Below are 20,465 nucleotides of genomic sequence, written 5' to 3'. Positions count from 1 at the left end.
TGAGTGCGTCGGTATCCGGATGTGGAGCCGCTCTCGCCCGGCGGGGACTCTGTGGCGAGGCGGAGCGCGGCGGCGTGCGCGGGGGCAGAGAGAAGGGGGCCCGTGGGCCCGGGCGCTCGCCGGACGCCGGGAGGTACCACCGCTGCCCGCGGGGGAGGACGCGGCGGCGCCGGCGCTCGGGCGCCCACCCCGGGGCGAGGGGCTCGGGGAGAAGAAAGGCAGGCAGTTAAGCTTGCTCCCCGCCGGCCTCGCCGTCCCCCCCGGGCTAGCCTCCCCCGGCCCCCTGCGCTCCCCGCGCTCCCGGCCGGGGGAGAGCGTGGTTTCCTGGCGGCCGTCGCTGTAGCCCGGCCGGGGAGCCCGGAGGAAGCGGGGCAGTCCCCGCCCACGGCCCCCTCCCCTCTGCCCGCCCGCCGCCGCCGCCGCCGCCGCCGCCGCCTCGGAGCCGCTGCGGTCAGGCCTCCAGTCGGAGCGGGGGGCGCGGCGGCGGCGGCGGCGGCTCGAGAGCGTCTGCGGGCTTGCCGGGGCCCGCGCCGCCGCCCCCGTGAACTATTCCCACGCACCCCGGGGCTCGCTGCCGCTCCCGCCGGCGCCGAGAGGCCGGCCCGGGCCCAACTCCCTCACGGGGCCCCCGGCGGCGGCGGCGGCGGCGGCGGCGGCGGCGGCGGAGCCCACCGCCCGGGCCCCAATGAGTAACTCCCGGAATAACCGGGTGATGGTGGAAGGGGTCGGGGCGCGGGTAGTGCGCGGCCCGGACTGGAAGTGGGGGAAGCAGGACGGCGGCGAAGGCCATGTGGGCACGGTGCGGAGCTTCGAGAGCCCCGAGGAGGTGGTGGTGGTGTGGGACAACGGCACCGCCGCCAACTACCGCTGCTCCGGGGCCTACGACCTGCGCATCCTGGACAGCGCGCCCACGGGTAAGTCTTGGTCCCCTGACCGCCCCCCCCCCCCCGCCCCGGGCGGCGCGCTTGTGGAGGAGGGGCGAGGCCGGCTGGGCGGCGGGCAGCCTGCGGGGAGCCCGCGGTAGAGCGGGAGACAGCCACAGGGATGTTGGGTCCAGTACCTGGTGGACGAAAACTTGGACAACAGACCCCGCCACCCCCACGGGAAATGGTGGCAGCACCGTCACCAGGATGCTTGCAAGCCTGGAAGGCACAAAGCGCCGGGAAGACAACAGACTGGTCCCCTCCTCCTCCTCTAGGGACAGGGTCTGGAGAGGCCTGGCTAATAAGCCATTGAAATTAATCAGCCACCGAGTGATCACTGTCTGGAGAGAGGCTTGCCGAGCCATATGGTGTTTAGTTGACGGGTTACGATTGCCGAGGGGCCTCCTGTAGCTCGGATTCGCTGAGATACCGTGTGTGTGTGTGTGTGTGTGTGTGTGTGTGTGTGTAGAAGGGTGTGCGTTACCTCCTGTAACACAGAACGACTCGGAGTTCGGTAGCTGAATGTTAATTGGGACCTTGTGGAATGATGTTTCGTCTACATTGTTTCATTACCCACAGAAGGAAAAACACTCTCTAAGCTGTTGAGCCATTTCCTTGTGTTAAATACTTTTTCCAAGTGGAGTAGACACCTGCCTTTTTTTTTTTATTTTTTATTTTTTTTGGTCGCTAATAGCCCATCTCGTATGTAAAGTCATATAAGAGACTTCGCCGTTCATGCACAATGAGTCAAGGTCCTCGATTCACAAATTTTCAGGGATCGGACTCTAAAAATTTTTTTTTTTAATTTATTTTTATTTTATGATAGTCACAGAGAGAGAGAGAGAGAGGCAGAGACACAGGCAGAGGGAGAAGCAGGCTCCATGCACCGGGAGCCCGATGTGGGGATTCGATCCCGGGTCTCCAGGATCGCGCCCTGGGCCAAAGGCAGGCGCCAAAACCGCTGCGCCACCCAGGGATCCCAGGGACTCTAAAATTTTTATGCAATGTGGTAAACGGAAGAAGGTTTGTGCTCATAAAATAAAGATCTAACTTTATTTTATTGGATTATTTTAATCAAAACATTTTAACAGATTTGTCCTCGATACTCTATTTAGTAGAAAGTAGTTAAAATATAAAATTTGTTACTTTTCTGAATGCATAAATAAGCCCCTTTTAAAAAACTGAGGTATCATCGACATATATTAGTCTTCTGTGTACAAGATAAAGATTTGTTTGTATATATTGCGAAATTATCACAGTAAGTCTAGTTAGTATCCATCCATCATCATACATAGTTAATAAAATTTTTTTCCTTTTGTGACGAGAACTTTTAAGATTTACTATTTTAACAACTTTCAAATATGTGATAGTGTTATTAATTGTAGTCACCATGCTGTACATTACATCCCATGACTTTATTTTATAACTGGAATTTTGTACCTTTTGACATCCTTCACCCATTTCACCTACTCCCACCTCTGACAACCACCAATCTGCTATTTGTACCTATGAACTTTTTTTTCAGATTCCATGTATATTTGAGATTATATGGTATATCTCTTTGTTTTATTTCACTTGGCACAGGGTTGTCTAGATCCGTCCATGTTGTTGCAAATGGCAGGATTTAATTCTTTTTTTATAGCTAAGTAATATTCCATTATATATATATGTGCCATATTTTCCTTATTCATTCATTGTTGTTGGACTTTTAGATTGTTTCCTTGTCTTGGCTATTGTAAATAATGCTGCAGTGAACATGAGGATACATTAATCTTTTTGGGTTACTGTTTTCTTTAGGTAGATACCCAGAAGTATTGCTGGATCCTCTGGGAGTTCTATTTTTCTCTCCTTCCTTCCTTCCTTTCTTTCTTTCTTTCTTTCTTTCTTTCTTTCTTTCTTTCTTTCTTTCTTTCTTTCTTTCTTTCTTTCTTTCTTTTTTTTAAAGATTTTATTTATTCATTCATGAGACACACACAGAGAGAGAGGAGAGAGAGAGAGAGAGAGAGAGGGGGGCAGAGACACAGGCAGAGGGAGAAGCAGGCTCCATGCAGGGAGCCCAACGTGGGACTTGATCCCAGGTCTCCAGGATCAGGCCCTGGGCTGAAGGTGGCACTAAACCGCCGAGCCACCCGGCTGCCCCGGAGTTCTGTTTTTAATGTTTTGAGGAACCTCCATACTGCTTTCCATATTGGTTTATACTAATTTATGTTCCCACCAACAGTAAACAAACATCCTTGGTTTTGTCCACATCCTTGCCAATCCTTGTTATTTCTTGTCTTTTTGATAGTAGCCATTCTAGCAAGTGTGAGGTGATATCTCACTATGATTTTGATTTGTGTTTTTATGATGATTAGTAATGTTGAGCATTTTTTCACGTGTCTGTTGACCATCCATATGTCTTTTTTGAAAAAATATTCAGATCCTCTGTCCATTTTTAAATCAGATTTTTTTTGCTGTTGAATTATATGAGTTTTTATGTATTTTAGATATTAATCCCTTCTTTGTATTATTTGCAAGTATTTTTTCTCATTCAGTAAGTTGCTCTTTCATTTTGTTGATGCTTTCCTTTGCTGTGCAGTGGTTTTTTAGTCTGATGAAGTCCCACTTGTTTCTTTTCATTTTTGGTGCTTTTGCTTTTGGCATCAAGTCCAAAAAAATCATTGCCACAATCATTGTTAAAGAGCTTACTGCCTCTGTTTTCTTCTAGGAGTTTTATGGTTTCAGATCCTAACTTTAATGTCTTTAATACATTTTGAGTTAATTCATAAATAAGCTACTTCTAAGGCTTTATCGTTGAGTTTGACAAAGCCTAATGAATCTGAAATGGGTTCATATTTATTATTAGCAGCAACAAAAAGGAAACACAAGCCAGCTCAGTTTTTTTGAACAGATAATTCATAAAATTGTGTTTCCTAGCTGGCTATTTAAATATTTGAAAAAGATGTATATGCGTGTCCCAAAGAAAAGATTCAACGGTACAAAAAGGGCCAGCCATTGTTATCAGTTTCTTGTGTGTTCTTACATAATACTCTATTTATTGCAGGCATGTTTATTAATATACTGTTAATCTATCTTTTTAAAGTACAAATGGTAATAAGCTATATTCTCTTTTGCACTTTGGTTTCTTTCACTTAATAGTGTATATCGTCAGTTATTCCATGTTAGCACGTGTAGGTCTACCTTATTCTTTCATAACTGCATAATATTCCATACTTAACCAGTGCTTTCTTGATAGGCATTTATATTGTTTCAGGTCTTATTTACAATGATGCAATGAATAAATTCTGTGCATATGTGCTGAGTACTTCTGATGTGGAATTGCTGCATCAAGGGATACACATATTTAACATTTTGATAGATATTGACTAATTAATGTCCAAAGACATTTTACTAGTTTACACTCCGACATGTTATACTGTATGAGGCATATACCTGTTTCTGCACACTCTTAAAATTTTATCTTTGCTACCTCAAGCTAAAGTTTGACCACAGTTCCATAATTTGGAGTCATTTTGGTATCAGTAATTGCAGGTTTATGGGGAAATTTAAATATCTATCTAGGGTAAAGTGTAACAAATCCTATACTACAGCAGTTTTTGAAGGGTTATTAATGTTGTCTGTATGCTTTGTAGTATGAAGTACATCTGTCATGAATAGTTTCATTATCTTATATAAAAGATGTTTTTAGAAGTAATTGTTTTGAAATCTCAGTTTAATTTACAAGATAATTTTACTTATTTATTTAAAAAATATTTAGTTATTAATGAGAGACACAGAGACATAGGCAGAAGGAGAGGCAGGCTTCCCGCAGGGAGATGCGGAACTTGATCCCAGGACCCCAGGATTACGACCTGAGCCAAAGGCAAACTCTAAACCACTGAGCCACCCAGGTGTCCCAATTTTACACATTTAATTTGCTGTGTGTAACAATTCATCTTGTTCATCTGATTCTTTTAGCAGACATTTTTTTTTTTAATATTTATTTATTTATTTATTCAGAGAGAGCGAGGCACAAGCAGGCTCCATGCAGGGAAGCCTGACATGAGACTCGATCCCGGATCTCACCCCGGGCTGCAGGCGGCACTAAACCGCTGCGCCACTGGGGCTGCCCCTTAGCAGACATTTTAATAGCATTTCTAGCCTTATGCAGTGCTGTTGAAATGTATTTTAATTCCTAGGATTTAATTTCTTCAGTATTTTTTTTTTTTTCCTTAAAGGATTGAATAAATCACAAGCTCTTAGATCTGGCTTTACCCCCAGGACTATCCTACTACTTTCAATTTTCTTTTCTCTTTTTTCTTCAAGATATTTGATAATTGATGTTTATTGGTACCTTATTACATTCTCAGGATTTATTAAATATTATGTATAGTTCTGATTTTTACATAGTAGTTAAAATAAAAATAAATTTAACCTTTTTGAAGTAATTTCAGGTTTACAAAAATTATAAACAGAAAAATAACATTGGTTATTAACGAATCTACAGACCTTATTCAGATTTCACCAGTTGTCCCACTAATGTCCTTTTACGGGTCCAGGATCCAATCTAAAATCTCAATTACTTTGAGATGCTACAGTGCAGCATGACTAGAACTTTGAGCTGCATGTGAGGCTGTCAGATTCTCTAGCTCCAGTTGGTCAGTCTTTACTCTCGTGGTATTATTTTTTTACTTTATCAGGGTTCTTAATCTTTTAGATTTTCTTTGTTCCAAGCAGCAGCTCAAAGTTCTAGTCATGCTGCACTGTTGAAGTCAAGCTCTGCCCTTGGGAGAGTATATGACATTGTCACATCTATTTAACTATCAGATCTTACCCAGTATTTCAAATTACTGAAAACTTACCTCTTTTGTAAAGCTTCTTTTGTTTTTGAGAAGAATTAGCCTATTAATATTTGCTTTTAAGTATATGGTTAGGGCCAACATAAGTAATTACATTACCAGGTGTAGGCGAAAATTTTGTTAGAAATTAGAAGCCAGGGGATCCCTGAGTGGCTTAGTGGTTGAGCACCTGCCTTCGGCCCGGGGTGTGATCCTGGGGTCCCGGGATCGGGTCCCGAGTCCGGCTCCCAGCGTGGGGTCTGCTTCTCCCTCTGCCTGTGTCTCTCATGAATAAATAAGTAAAATCTTAAAATGAGATATTTTATGTATGAGATAAATGGATTAAATAATTGTATTTATTTATTTTATTTTTAAAATATTTTATTTTTTTAGTATTTTTAAAAGATTTTATTTATTCATGATATATACATATATATCATCTCTCTCTCTCTCTCTCTTATATATATATATATAAGAGAGAGAGAGGCAGAGACACAGGCAGAGGGAGAAGCAGGCTCCATGCAGGGAGCCTGATATGGGGCTTGATCCCCGGTCTCCAGGATCATGCCCTGGGCAGAAGGTGGCGCTAAACCGCTGAACCACCCGGCCTGGCCTGCCCTGGGTTAAATAATTTTAAATACAAATTTCCTTCTAGCTTTGAAAATTTGACTTGATGTTAAGAGTAAAGAGCTAATAACTATTCATAGAACTAATTCAGAGCTAACCTGGAGATACAAATTTAAAAACGATAACTTTCACCCTGATCAGATTGACAAAAATTGAAAGTCTAGAAATAGGATGTATTGATAAAGAATATGGGAAATCAGAACTCTCAGGTTATTAGTTAGTGGGATAGTAAATTGATAAAACCAATTTAAGAAGCAATTTGCCAATTTTGTAACTTCACAATGCACATATTCTGCAACTAAGGAAATCTAAGTGTATGTCTAGGAGATCCTCAGGCACAAGTCCGTAAAAAGGTATACAAAAAGAAATTAATTGCATTATTGTTTATAAAAGCAATAATTTGATAACTCCTAAAAGATTATATGTAGAATAATTTGTCATGTTACATGAGTCTCATACAATAAAATATTAGCAGTTAAAGTGAAAGAATTAGTGTATATTTACCAAATATATGTGAAGTAAAAAAGTAAGTTTTAAAAAGATACTGTAGATAATACTATGCTTTTTATGCAAATTTTATGAAAAATTGTGAAAAATATACGTAGAAAAAGGATAAACACCTAGACAGAAAGGATCCAACCACCAGGGTGGTATTTTGGTATTTTGCTTCTCAGAATATTCTTTTTTTAAAAAATGAGAGCAATATGATTTTTTTCACTGTTTCTGAAAATCTTAGTTTAATATGTTAGTAAATCAAATAAATCTAAATTGACCTTGTTTCCATTCTTGATTTTGCTAGATGCTGTAGCTTTTAGGAGACCTCATGAAGATAGATAGTTGATCCACAGGGAAGAAGTGTCTTTCTGAGTATATTATCCTGGTTATTAAGCTCTTATGTCTTGGCTTCTACTCTATGAGGCTGGAATAGGACTCTGCATTTTCTTTTTTGCCAGCTGGGTCCTTGTTGGTTCTGCCAGTAGGGGATGACTGGAAGGCTGAAGTGGGAGAAGAGACTTGTTTTTTTCTGTTTTGCTTGCTTGCTTTTGGTATCATCTCATCCATCAGGATTTCAGTGTCAGTATTTGATTCCAGTATAACCAGAAATATCCTTAGTGTGTCCCCACTCACTGACACCAGCACCAACCAGTCACAACCCCTCCATTCATTAAGTTCTGGATCCTAGCCCTATGGGACCCCTTTTTAAAGCCTCTTACATTTTAGTAATCCCTTTTTTTGTTGTTGTTGTTGTTGTTTCCCTTTTTTTTTCCCGTTGTTTCCCTTTTTCTAGAAGTGGTGATTTTTTTTTTTTTTTTTAAAGATTTTATTTATTCATGAGAGACACAGGCAGAGACACAGGCCTAGGGAGAAGCAGGCTCCCTGCAGGGAGCCTGATCCCTCCAGGATCATGCCCTGGGCTGAAGGCGGCGCTAAACTGCTGAGCCACCAGAGCTGCCCTAGAAGTGGTGAATTGGTGTGGTTTCTATCTCCTGATTGGACCCTAATACTGTTTACTAAATTTTAATTCTATTTTTCTATTCCATTACCAGTTACATATAAAGTTTTTATTAAAATTTAGCAAGTAATTTTCCATCTTTTCTGATGCTAATCATTTCTCATGTATGAATGTTTTACTTAATATATTTTAAATCAATGAATTCTGAATTTTCTGAACTTAAAATGAGGTAAAATATTACTTTGTTTTAAGGATGTGAATATGAAAATTTATTGGTGATACACATAATTTAATATTAAAGACTATATATAATGATAGAAACATCTCCAAACATCAATTTACATCTTGTTTACTCTAGTTTCATTTGGACAGCACTTATTTTCTTACATCATCTCTACCTGGGACACATTAAATGGGTATAATTAAAAAATCTTCAAAACAAAAAAAAAAACAAACAAACAAACAAACAAAATCTTATAGAAAGCTTACCACCAACACCTTTTCATTCCAGAAAATGTGTGCGATTTTGAAATATTTACTTTGCATTTATTTTGTAAGTGAAAAATATGGAACTCATTAATTTTTGCCTCTTAAGCACTTTGTCTCAAGATAATCAACGTGTGTCATTAGCCTACCTTCCACAAATCCAATTAATTAGGCACAAAAAAGCTGCAGCATGTCTTAATGTGCCAGAGGTGAGCAACAATGGTGGGGCCTGGTTACTCTCAGTCTCTCACTCACCTTCAGTACACCTGTGTTCCCTGTGTGATGTGTGAATTTTTGTATAGGTCCTCTGAGGGTGCTAGTGTCAGCTGACTAATTTACAGTTAGTAAAAATCTCACTCCTAGATTTTTAGGAAAAAAAAAAGTTTTTGTGAAAGTCTACAACCCCTTTTTTAGAATGCTTGGGAGTCGAGTTTATACTTTTGGATTTTAGAACTATAATATATGTTTGCGACACAGTACGAAACACCCACTTTGAAGTCCACATCTGGACCATGTAATCAAATAAATTAATATTTCTGCAGGGAAGCATGTGAATAATTACACTAAGGGGATGATAAAGACTACCTACTATATATAGCCTTTTGTTTTTTCAGATCAAGGTTTATCACTAAGTGAGTTTGCTGCTAACTTTCAAAACACTTAGAGTTTGTAATTATAGGTAAGACATTGTGGACTTCTATTTTCTCCTGCATTTCAAAGGATCATGTTCTGTATCTCCTGAGTTGTATACCTCACTTGGGGAAACCATTGCTCTAAGTCACCTAGAGGAACTTAGGCATTTTAAGTACTTATAGGAAAATGGCTTTTTAAAAAAGAATATTCCTCATCTTCTTTTTTTTTTTTTTTAAAGATTTTATTTATTTATTCATAGAGACACAGAGAGAGAGAGAGAGAAAGAGAGAGGCAGAGACACAGGCAGAGGGAGAAGCAGGCTCCACGCGGGGAGCCCGATGTGGGACTTGATCCGGGATCTCCAGGATCACACCCCAGGCTGCAGGCAGCACTAAACCGCTGCGCCACCAGGGCTGCCCTATTCCTTATCTTCTTAAACTCATTTATTTTCATATATCCCCATATCATTCAGCTTGCCTCTTTTACCATCATGTCTGGATTACAGTGATAGAACATCTCCATTGGACCTAGGAACATAGCAACAATTTTCATTTTTTTTTAATTGAAATAAAATTGACATACAATGTTATATTAGCTTTAGGTGTACAACAGTGATTGAGCAGTTCTGTCATTACTCAATATTCACCATACTGAACGTAGTTATCATCTGTCACCGAAGTTATTACTATATTATTGACTATATTCCCTACATTGTACTTTTCATCTCTGTAAGTTATTTATTTTGTCACTGGAGGTTTGTACCTCTTAAACCCCTTCACCTATTTTTTGCCTGTCCCCCTACACCTTTCCCTTTTGGCAACCACTAGTTTGTTCTGTATGAGTTTCTTTCCCTTTTTGTTGTTGGTTTTTTCATTTTTTTTAAGGTTCATGTATAAGTGAAATCAAATATTTGTCTTTTTCTGTATGAGCTCTTTTACTTAGCATAATACCCTTTAGATCCACCCATGTTGTGAAGGGCAAGACTTCATTCTTTCTTGTGTCTGAGTAATTAATTCTCCATTGTGTGTGTGTGTGTGTATACACACATCATTATTCATTCGTCTGTTAATAGACATGCAAGTTACATCTTTATTTTGGCTATTGTAAATAATGCTGCAGTAAACAAAGTGGTACACATATCTTTTTGAATTAGTGTTTTCATTTTCTTTGGGTAATACCCAGCAGTGGAATTACTGGATCATATGGTAGTTCTATTTTTGATTTTTTTGAGGAACCTCCATAGTGTTTTCCATACTGGTTCCACCAGCTTACATTCCCTCCAACAGTGCATGAGAATTCCCTTTTCATCACATCCTTGCCAACATTTGTTATTTTCTTTTTGATACCAGCCATTCTTACTGGTGTGAGGTGATATCTTACTGTTGTTTTGACTTGCATTTCTAGATGATTAGTGATGCTGAGCATCTTTTCATATGTCTATTAGCCATCTGTACTTCTTTTGAAAAATGTCTATTCAGGTATTCTGCCTATTTAATTGGTTTGTTTTACTGTTTAGTTTTATGTGTTATTTATATATTTTGGATATTAACCTTTTATCAGCTATATCATTTGCAAATATCTTCTCCCATTCAGTAGGTTGCCTTCTTGTTATGTTGATGGTTTCCTTTGCTGTAAAAGCCTTTTAGTATGATGTAGACCCAATAGTTTTTTTTTTGCTTATGTTTCCTTTGCTTGAGGGAGGATACATCCAAAAAAATGTTACTAAAGCTCGTGTCCAAGGGATTACTGCCTAAGTTTTTTTCCCATAAGTTCTATGATTTAGGGTCTTATATTTATTTTTTTTTTTTTTTTTTTTTTTTTTTTTTTTTTTTTTTTTTTTAGGGTCTTATATTTAGATGTTTAATCCAGTTTGAGTTTATTTTCATGTATGTTGTCCAGTTTCATTCTTTTGCATGTAGCTGTCTAGTTTTCTAGTTTTCCCAACACCCATTGATAGAAGAGACTCCATTGTATATTCTTGCCTCTTTTGTTGTAAATTAATTGACCGTATAAGCGGGGTTTTTTTCTGGACTCTCTATTCTGTTCCATTGATCAGTGTCTATTTTCATGCCAGCACTGTAGTGTTTTGATTACTATTACTTTGTAGTATCACTTGAAATCTGAGATTGTGATATCTTCAGCTTTGTTTCTTCTTAAGATTACTTTGGCTATTTGGGATCTTTCATGATTCCATATGGTTTTAGGATTATTCTACCTCTGTGAAAAATACTGTTGGTATTTTGATAAGGATTGCATTAAGTCTGTGGATTATTTTAGGTATTACGAACATTTCAACAATATTAATTGTTCCAGGCTATGGGCACAATGTCTTTTTCTGTTTATTTCTATTGCCTTCAGTTTCTATCATCAATATTTTACAATTTTCTGTGTTCAAGTCTCAAGTCTTTCACCTCGGTTGAATTTTATTTGCAGGTTTTTATTACTTTTGATACATTTGTAAAAGGGATTTTTTTTTTTTAAAGATTTTTTAAAATTTTTATTTATTTATGATAGTCACAGAGAGAGAGAGAGAGGCAGAGACATAGGCAGAGGGAGAAGCAGGCTCCATGCACCTGGAGCCCGACGTGGGATTCGATCCAGGGTCTCCAGGATCGCGCCCTGGGCCAAAGGCAGGCGCTAAACCGCTGCGCCACCCAGGGATCCCAAGGGATTGTTTTCTTAATTTCTCTTTCTGCTACTTCATTATTAGTGTTATTAGTGCAACAGATTTCTGTATATTAATTTTGCATCCTGTAACTTTGCTGGATCCATTTATTAGTCCTAATAGTTTTTTGGTGGCATTGTAGGGGTTTTCTGTGTATGGTAGGTAATCTGCAAATAATGATGAATTCCTTATCAATTTGGATGCCTTTTCTTTCGTTTTTCTTTGCTGTGGTTAGGATTTTCAGTACTATCTTGAATAAAAGTGGCAAGGTGGACATTTTTGTCTTGTTTTTGATCTTAGAGTATTGAGTATGATGTTAGTTATGGGTTTATGATATATGACCTTAATTGTGTTGAGGTGTATTCCCTCTAAGTCCACTTTGTTGACAGTTTTTGTTAATTTTAACAGTTTTTATCTGTGTAAACAGATTCTTGTGAAATAGTCTGGTACTTATCTTTAAAACTGTTTTGAAGGGAAAATGGGTTCTGAATTCTGTATAACTGGCTTGTACATGAATCGATAGAATACAACTAAGATAAGGTGGGATTTAACTTAGTGGAGGAGGTAAGGGAACATAGCAGATAGTCCAGACATTCATTTATCATTTTGGAATACTTTTTTTTTTTTTTAAAGCACATTTACCTTTGTAGGTAATTGCATTGGTAAGGATTGGTTTATATTCTGTAAGCACATTCATGATAGGGGTATTTGGTTTTCTCCCGGGGTAGATTTATCTTCTTGATGATAATTTTGTTCCTAAAAAGGCAAGAAATGAGATGGAAACTTTTGTACTAAAAAAAAGTTATTTGATTTTTAAGAGTTTTGCAGGGCTAATGATAATTATAACAGCTTGACTACTAGGATAGGACTCAATAACTTACAGTATTTTGAATCTAAAAGGTTGAATGGGGAACATGATGCCCTAGATATGTAATTATTCTTTATTTTTAAAAGATTTTATTTAGTTACTCATGAGAGAGGCAGAAACATAGGCTGAGGGAGAAGCAGGCTCCCCGTGGGGAGCCCCATGCAGGACGGGATCATACCCTGAGCTGAAGGCAGACACTCAACTGCCACCCAGGTGTCCCTGTAACTATTCTTTAAATAAGATCAATTGGAGAAAAAAACCCTGGTGGAGCGAAGACCTTAATAAGAAGGTCAAGCTTTGTAATCAGACCCACCTAGGTTTGAATTTGAGCCTGTCACTTACAAATGTGTGACTTCAGATAGGTTACTTACCTGAGTCTCAATATCTTCATCTATACATGGGGATCATAATGCCTACCTTTTAGTATTGTTGGGAAAGTTAAGTAAGATGTGTGTGAAGCACATTAGCTTGATGTGATAATGAATAGTGGCCAGTATTATTAATAATAACAATCTTATTTTCATTAATTTAGTATTTCTCAAGAGAAAGGAATGTGGGATATACCAACCAGCTGGCAGGTCACAAAGGCCTTACCCTCATTAGGAATTTTAATTATTGTTGAGACAGTTTCTAAACTAGTAAGTAGTTTGAAGGTTCAGGGAGAGTAAGATTCATACTATTGTCGGTTAAATCTCTTTAATCTCTATAATACTTTTTGTTACATTGATTTGGGGTTAAAGTTGAATGAATCCTTAAATCAGAGATAGGATTTCTTGTTTGGTTGAGTGACATCAATACTTATGCCACAATAAGTAATTAATTATGTTTAAATACAGGCTAATGACTTGTAAATTATTATTATTTTTAACATTAGGTGAAATCTTTCAATTCGGGCACAAATTTAGAAGATTAACTAGGTGCCATATTAGTCTATTAGGATTTTTTTAATTTTAAAAATGTTTTAGAATTTATCGCTTAATAGGTAAGACATCCAAGTAGATTAATGAGTGGTAAGTAGTTGTGAACCCATCTAAAAACAAAATGCCCTATGTACTTCTACCCAATTTTATTACTTTCCCTCCCCTTTTAAGGTAACCATTATCCAGAAATTTGTTACCACTTTTGGGTTTTTTAACATTTATGCTATGTTTTTATGTACCTGTAAACTATATATAGTACTTAATTTGCAACATTTTGTATTCTTGTATAGTTTTTAAAAATTCAGCATTATGGTTGAAGGATTCATTTCTGTTGAATTGTGTGACTATTGAACATTAATTTTTAGGTATTCCATTCTATACCTAATATATGTTTCCATTGTTTTGTTAATGAACAATTATTTTGTTTACTTTTTTCTTTTGCTATTACACAAAGTGATAATTTAGGTGTTTTTGTTCCATGTTGAAGTGCTTTTTGTAGAGTGTACTGCTTGTAGTGAGAATTTTAGTTCTCTCTTTCAATCATCTTTTCTAACTAGAAATTTAACATTTTAAATCTTAAATAAATCCGTGCTTTGTGATTCTGAGCTGTTTTCCTTGGCTCTCTTAAGAACTGTGGTCATTGATCTTGACCAGCATGATTTATTGTTCTCATAAAATTTTCCAACAAAAAGACCTAAGCTATGTAAATTATCTAAGTTTTTGAATTTAGATGAGACGCCATTAAAATGTAGAGCAGATGGTCATTTGAGTATTGGTAGAATGAGTCAAAAGCTGTCATCAGGTGGTTCATTTAATGGTGGCAGATGTTTTCATAAAGGGTAGCAAAGGAAAAGAGCATTAAGTCTCGAGGGTAATATGGTATTCTATAGGAAGGAGAAAAAGGACTAATAGGTTTAGTTAGGGAATTAAGTTTTATGAAATGAACATTTTAAGGAATAACACTTGCCAAAGCTAAGGAGGTTTATACTTTGAGGGAATGGTTTTAGAGGAGAATGGATTGGGTGGATGTAGTAAGGGGAAACAAGCCACTGATGTAAGAGATCAGTAAAATGTTGGTTTTGTTTATTAAATACCCTTTCTCCTTTTTGTATTTTCTTTAAATATCAACTTTTGTTTTAAAGTCAATTGATTGCATTCTCATTAAAAATTCTGTAGTGCTTATTTTGATGGTGGAGTTGACTGCTTTGTTTACTTTTTCCAATTCTCAGCCTTAGTCTCTTTCACAGCTGTTCAGTAGCTTTGTTGGCATTTGAACTGTGAGAACCAAGAAAGGATTTGGATGTGCTTTTGTGTGCATTAATGGTTTTCTTGAAGTATTCTTTAAAACCATGCATTGTAGGGTTTTTTTTTTTTTTTTAACCAGTTATTGTGTGATTAAAATGGCTCCTTTTAAAGAAAACTTATACTTAGATTATGAGCTCAGGAATGTTGTTATCATTGTGCTTTGTGGAAAATGAGCTTAGAGATGAAAAATAAGTCAATAAGAGTAGCTGAAAACTGGACTTTTCATTTTTGGTCAGATCAGGCGGTTGGGATACATTTTCTCTTTGCCCTCATCAATCTACTCTTATTTGAAGAGCTGCATAGTTAAGGTTAAACCTCTACGTGCACAGTGGATACTAATTTGTTTAGTGCATTTTACTTTTTGTGATGACATAGGAGCCTACTTTAGATCTATTCAGAAACTACTGTGTGGACACTTACTGTTACTGACATTTGATATCAATTATGGTATTTTGGTCATGGTGCTTTCCTGGGGTAAGACAGGTTAGCCTGTGACTGCAAGCATGGTACCAATGAGGAGTGTAGTCAGATAAAGCATATGCTTTCTTTTCATGAAATAGTTGTTAGTGTAAAGGGTTAAAAGATAAAAACTTCAAAGAAGTAGTTACATATTCTATTTCTGGAGTATTGGAAAGTTGGTTTCTGTAAATATTTGCTGTAAATATCATGTTTTTGTTTTATTTTAATTTATAGGTTATTTACATTAGCATCTCTGGTGACAAGCTCATATTAAATGCTCCTCCTCACTCAGCTGCTACCTAGAATTAATATACACTTAGTGTAGAAGATTTAGGAAACCACAAAGGGTAATCCCACCAGTATATTTTGGGGGGATTATCTTTCTGGTTTTTCTGTGCAAGTGTATTATGTATCTTATATAATGGTATACTATAGTTTTGCAAACTACTTTATAAAATAGTAATGAGTTTGTGGAAAAAATGAAGTTTATCATGTCAGTAATATTTCTTCTACAACATGGTTTAATTGCATGGAATTTCTATGAATTACCATAGCTTACGCATAAATAGCCACATAGTTTTGATGTAGGTTATGTTAAATTTTTGTTTTTATCTACAAACAACTTAGTATCTTTGGATGTACTTTTTAAAAAATTTGAAGACAGGGTCAGAGCCTTAAGGCATTTGAATCATTTTGCAAATACCTTTCACAAAGATTGTTGAATTTATAGTTCCTTCTCAGCAAAATCTGACTGGCTCATTCTTCACATGCATGTATTATTTTTAATCAGTGCCAATTTGAGAGGATGAAATTGGACTTGTTTTGTGTGTTTAAAATAAATCATGAAAATAATATGTTTATGGGCACCTGGGTGGCTCAGTCGGTTAAGCATCTGACTTTGGCTCCAGTCATGATCCCAGGGTCCTAGATTCGAGCCCCACGTCAGGCTCCCTGATAAAACAGCGGAGAGCCTGTTTCTTCCTTTCCCTCTGCTGCTACCCGCCCCCCCCCCCCCCCCCCCCCCCCCCGTCTACTCTCTCTCTTTCGCTCTCTCACTCAAATAAATAAATAAAATCTTAAGAAAATAATATGCTTATAATAAAACTAAACAGTTCTAAAGTATATAGAATTAAACATGAAAGTGATCATCCCTTATCCTCCTGTATCCTGAACCCTGTCAGCTGTTTGGGGTAGGTTTTCAGATTTTCTCTATCTGTATATTGGGTGCTCATGTGGACATGTGTGTGAATTCTAGTTTCATGTTATCTTAGACTACTCAAAATTGTAAAATATGTTCAACTTTTTTTCTAGCACTTTTATGATTTTCTGTCTTCATATTTAGCTTATTTATCTTTAGTTTGTTTTTGGTATGTTGTGCTGTGGGAACTATAATAAAATTCATACTTTAAAAAAAAAACTTACTTTGTTTCAGTTAAAATGGTTATAGATTACCCCAAAACTTAGTGGTGTGAAACAATTTATATGTTCATGGCTTCCATGGATTGGAGATTTGGAGACAGTTTGGTGAACAGTTGGTCTCTGCTCTGCAATGTCTGGGGCCTTAGCTTGAAGTGTCAGACCGTGGAGGGGCTGGCATAGCCAGGTTCCCTTGGGCATCTCCTTCTATCTCTATGCGGCTCTCTCCCTGTTCTCCTCTATTATAGTCATCTTCAGGGTAGCCAGACTTAGAATGAAGAACTCTCAAGGCATGCAGGGTCTGAATTCTGAGGGAGAGAGAAAGACAAGTGGCACCTGCATTGTCTTTTATGATCTAACCTCAGAAGTCACGCAGTGTTACTTCTGCTTCCTTGTGTTCATCACGGCAGTTGCCAATGTCCACGTTCAGTGGGAGGGAAAAGAAACCTTCCTCCTAATGGTCTTCTGTCATTATCACATTGTCACAAAAGTAGTTAAGATGGATATATATCGGTATGGTCCCCTTTGGAAAACATAATCTGCCACACCATTCCTCCACTGTAAATATGTACTTAGTCTTTCAGGAATCTAACTGGTATAAAATTTACATAAAGAACAAAGATACACTTGTATTTCATTATTAAAATCTGTGAATTTTAAAAAACTCATATTGTGAATTGCTATTTCTTATTATAAGTTGCAGTTTTATAAAAATTTACAATTCAGTTTAATAGTCCTGTGTCAGATATTGTTATGATATTTGTCATTTCTATCTCTTGATTGATTTTAGAATTTAAGAAATATCTGTGTGAGCTAGAATAATTTCTTAACTTTGTAAACATTTGCTATTTGTGTTGGGAAATAATAACTACAAGAATAATTGTAGATTTTTTTTCAAGATGAACATTATAAAGAATTATGTATTGATTTAAAGTAAAATATAGTAAATTCTTAGTAACTCAAGAGATGATTACCCAGTTTATGGATTATTTGGTACCTTAAGAAAATCTTTATGTGATAAAAAACATAACTTTTTTTCTGTGAATTCATTTGTATTCTCAAAAAATAATAGATAATGGTTGTATTTCACCTTTGATTTATGTTCTACATGACTGAAGCGTGTAATACTAGTAAATGCTAGTAGGTTTGAGTTGTATGGCTTAAACCTGTGGTTTTAATTTTAGTAGACATTCAGTTTAGAGTATAATTTCTTTTGTGCCTATCGCTGGTGATCATTTTCATGGTTGATGCAGTCAGACTTAATTAGCCATAGGATAGTATACTGGTGAGTAGTGGATCTACTGGTTTGTGGGACTGTTGAGTAGTAGTGGATCTGCTGGTTTGTAGGACTATCTTGCATGGCAGTTGTGTTCACTGTTGCTGTGCTGGAGTGAAAACATTTTAAGAGGAACTGAGAAGACATATATAACTGCAGGTAAATCAAGTTTTGGGGGAAAACCTGAGATAAAACAGTAATGAGAGAAATGCCATGGAGAAGGTAGGTAATTTGCTAAAATCACATGAATAATTGAATATTCCCTCTAAGTAGTCTCCGGGAAATTGAGAATTTAAAAGTTCTTTGATTTTCTGTATAAGTTGCCAAATTTGCTTGGGATATATGATGATTTTGATCACCAAGTTATTTAAGTAGATGATGATTAGTACATTTAATAAATTCTGTGTTAAGATTAAATTAAATATAGTATAATTTTTTTTTATATTTGCATTTTCCTTTAAAGCCTTTCAAAGTGTTTTTACCTCTGGAAATCCCTTTAGCATCATAAGGTCCCTTTCTAAATTGTCTTTGTCGGCTTGGGCTACCATAGCAAACTACTAGAGTGGGTGGTTGGTTAACAGGAATTTATTTCTTGTAGTTCTGGAGGCTGGGCAGTCCAAGATCAAGGTGCTGGCTAATTCAGTTCCCTGATGAGAAGTGTCTTCGTGGCTTGCTGCCTTCCCCCTTGTGTCCTCTTGTGGTAGAGAGAGAGAGACTGCTTAACTTTTTTCTCTTTTAAGGATACTAGTCTCGTTATGCAGGCCCCATCCTCATTATCTCTTCTAAACTTAGTTATCTCTCATAGGTTTCCCCTCAGATATCAGCACATTGAGGGTTAGGGCTTCAACATATGAATTTTAGGGGGAGGAGAACACTTTCAAACCATAACACATATAAAAGGAAGTATTTTCTCAATTTATAGATGAGAGTATTGATCCCAGAGTATTTTAAATTAATTCCTGATATTTCCTAGCAAATAAGAGAACTAGTTTCTTAAATATCCTTGTTTTTACCATTTACTGAGACCATTTAAACCTGCAAGTCAAAAACAAACAAACAAACAAACCTGCAAGTCAGAAATCATGTCTTGTTATTTCCCAGCCTGACTAAAGTTTATCTCTAAGTCTCTGACAGTGTTTCACATTTTTGCCAAACAAATGAAGCTCCTCCTGGTTCATTGAACACATGCTGTGCTCTTCTGAGATTTCTTCTTTCTTCCTTTGAAAGGTCTACTCATCAAGTATTTCTAGAAAACTTGTCCTGATTCTTTTTTCATTTTGTTTCTTAGATGAGTATCTATTAATAGAGGTCTGGACTTGGAATTTTAAGTATATGCTTATTTATGTATGTATGTTTGTATGTATGTTAATGGCTCTGTTTCTGTTTTTTGTTTTTTGTTTTTTTAAAGTAGAGCAGTTCTTGATTTCAATTTATTGTACTATTATTTGTTCCTCAATATCTCTTATCTATTTGTTTTCTCTTGAATGATCTCATTTATACTTTTTGGGGTTACATTTTATAACTTTTGTTTTCTAACCCATAACCACCAACTCCTAAATTGCTCCTGACTCTGTTTTTTTCCCTCGGCTTCTACTAGTTTTATCCTTATTTAAAGTACCATTATTTTCACATGGATTGTTATGTAAATTTCTTATAATTTGACCCCTTTTCTCCAGCCACTTTAATTTTCTTCCTTTCTGTTCTCCATACTACATCAGGAATGATATTTGAAAGCAGCAGAGGGCCTGCCCACACACAGTAGCAGTGAAATAGTGAATGAAATCAGTAGGTACTGATGTCTGCTATCGTCCCTATCCCTGAAATCAAGAATTTGATTTCAATTTGGCAGGAGAGTGTGGCAGGAGAGTGTGGAATCATTGCATGGGAAAAGTATTTGGTGTTGGGTGTCGTGCTCTTTTGTAGTTCAGTAGGGATCCCAACTTCCTTCTACTTCCTCCCACCCCCTTTTCATTTAACCATCTCAGCTCAAGTACAAGTTTATCTTTGTGTTCGACTTTTTACTTAAAATCTGGTTACCTAATAAGATTTTAAACTTGAATATGGAAAGTGGGGTTTTTTCCTTTTCCTTATCAGGAAACAGCAATAATGTGTTAGTTCTTCTAAAGTTTAGTAATAACTTTACTACTTTTGTGTTCTAGCTCGTGTGTGTGTGTGTGTGTGTGTGTGTATATATATATGTATATATAGCACTTTCTTTCTTTTTTTTTTTTAATTTTATTTATTCATTAGAGACACACAGAGAGAGGCAGAGACATAGGCAGAGGGAGAAGCAGGCTCCATGCAGGGAGCCCGATGTGGGACTCGATCCTGGGTCTCTAGGATCAGGCCCTGGGCTGACGGCAGGCGCTAAACCATTGAACCACTCAGGGATCCCCTATATAGCACTTTTTTATTTGATTCTCAGAACAGCCCTTATCTTTATTTTTTTTATTTTTATTTTTTTATGAAATAATGGGAGAATTTAATAAAATATACTAGTTGAGGACAGTGGTTAAGTTCACACACAGATCACTGCGTTAGAAAACCCAGATTTAAATACTAGTTCCACTGTTTCATTGCAGTATTGACTTTTTTTTTTTTTTTAAGATTTTATTTA

General features: G+C 37.3%; 1 protein-coding gene across 1 annotated transcript in view; it reads left to right on the top strand.

Moving 5' to 3' along the window:
- Positions 1-529: 529 nt before the first annotated feature.
- MIB1 (MIB E3 ubiquitin protein ligase 1) overlaps positions 530-20,465 on the top strand; it is a 137,371-nt gene continuing 117,435 nt past the window's right edge. Inside the window, exon 1 of the mRNA XM_025429334.3 lies at positions 530-914. Within this exon, the coding sequence (XP_025285119.1) occupies positions 686-914 (229 nt within the window). The 5' untranslated portion in view covers positions 530-685. The remainder of the gene's footprint in view (positions 915-20,465) is intronic.

This window comes from Canis lupus, chromosome 7, assembly GCF_003254725.2.
Source record: "Canis lupus dingo isolate Sandy chromosome 7, ASM325472v2, whole genome shotgun sequence".
In the NCBI taxonomy this organism is placed as follows: Eukaryota; Metazoa; Chordata; class Mammalia; order Carnivora; family Canidae; genus Canis; species Canis lupus.
The sequence above is the reverse complement of the archived record's forward strand: the minus strand, read 5'-3'. Positions and strand labels throughout refer to the sequence as shown.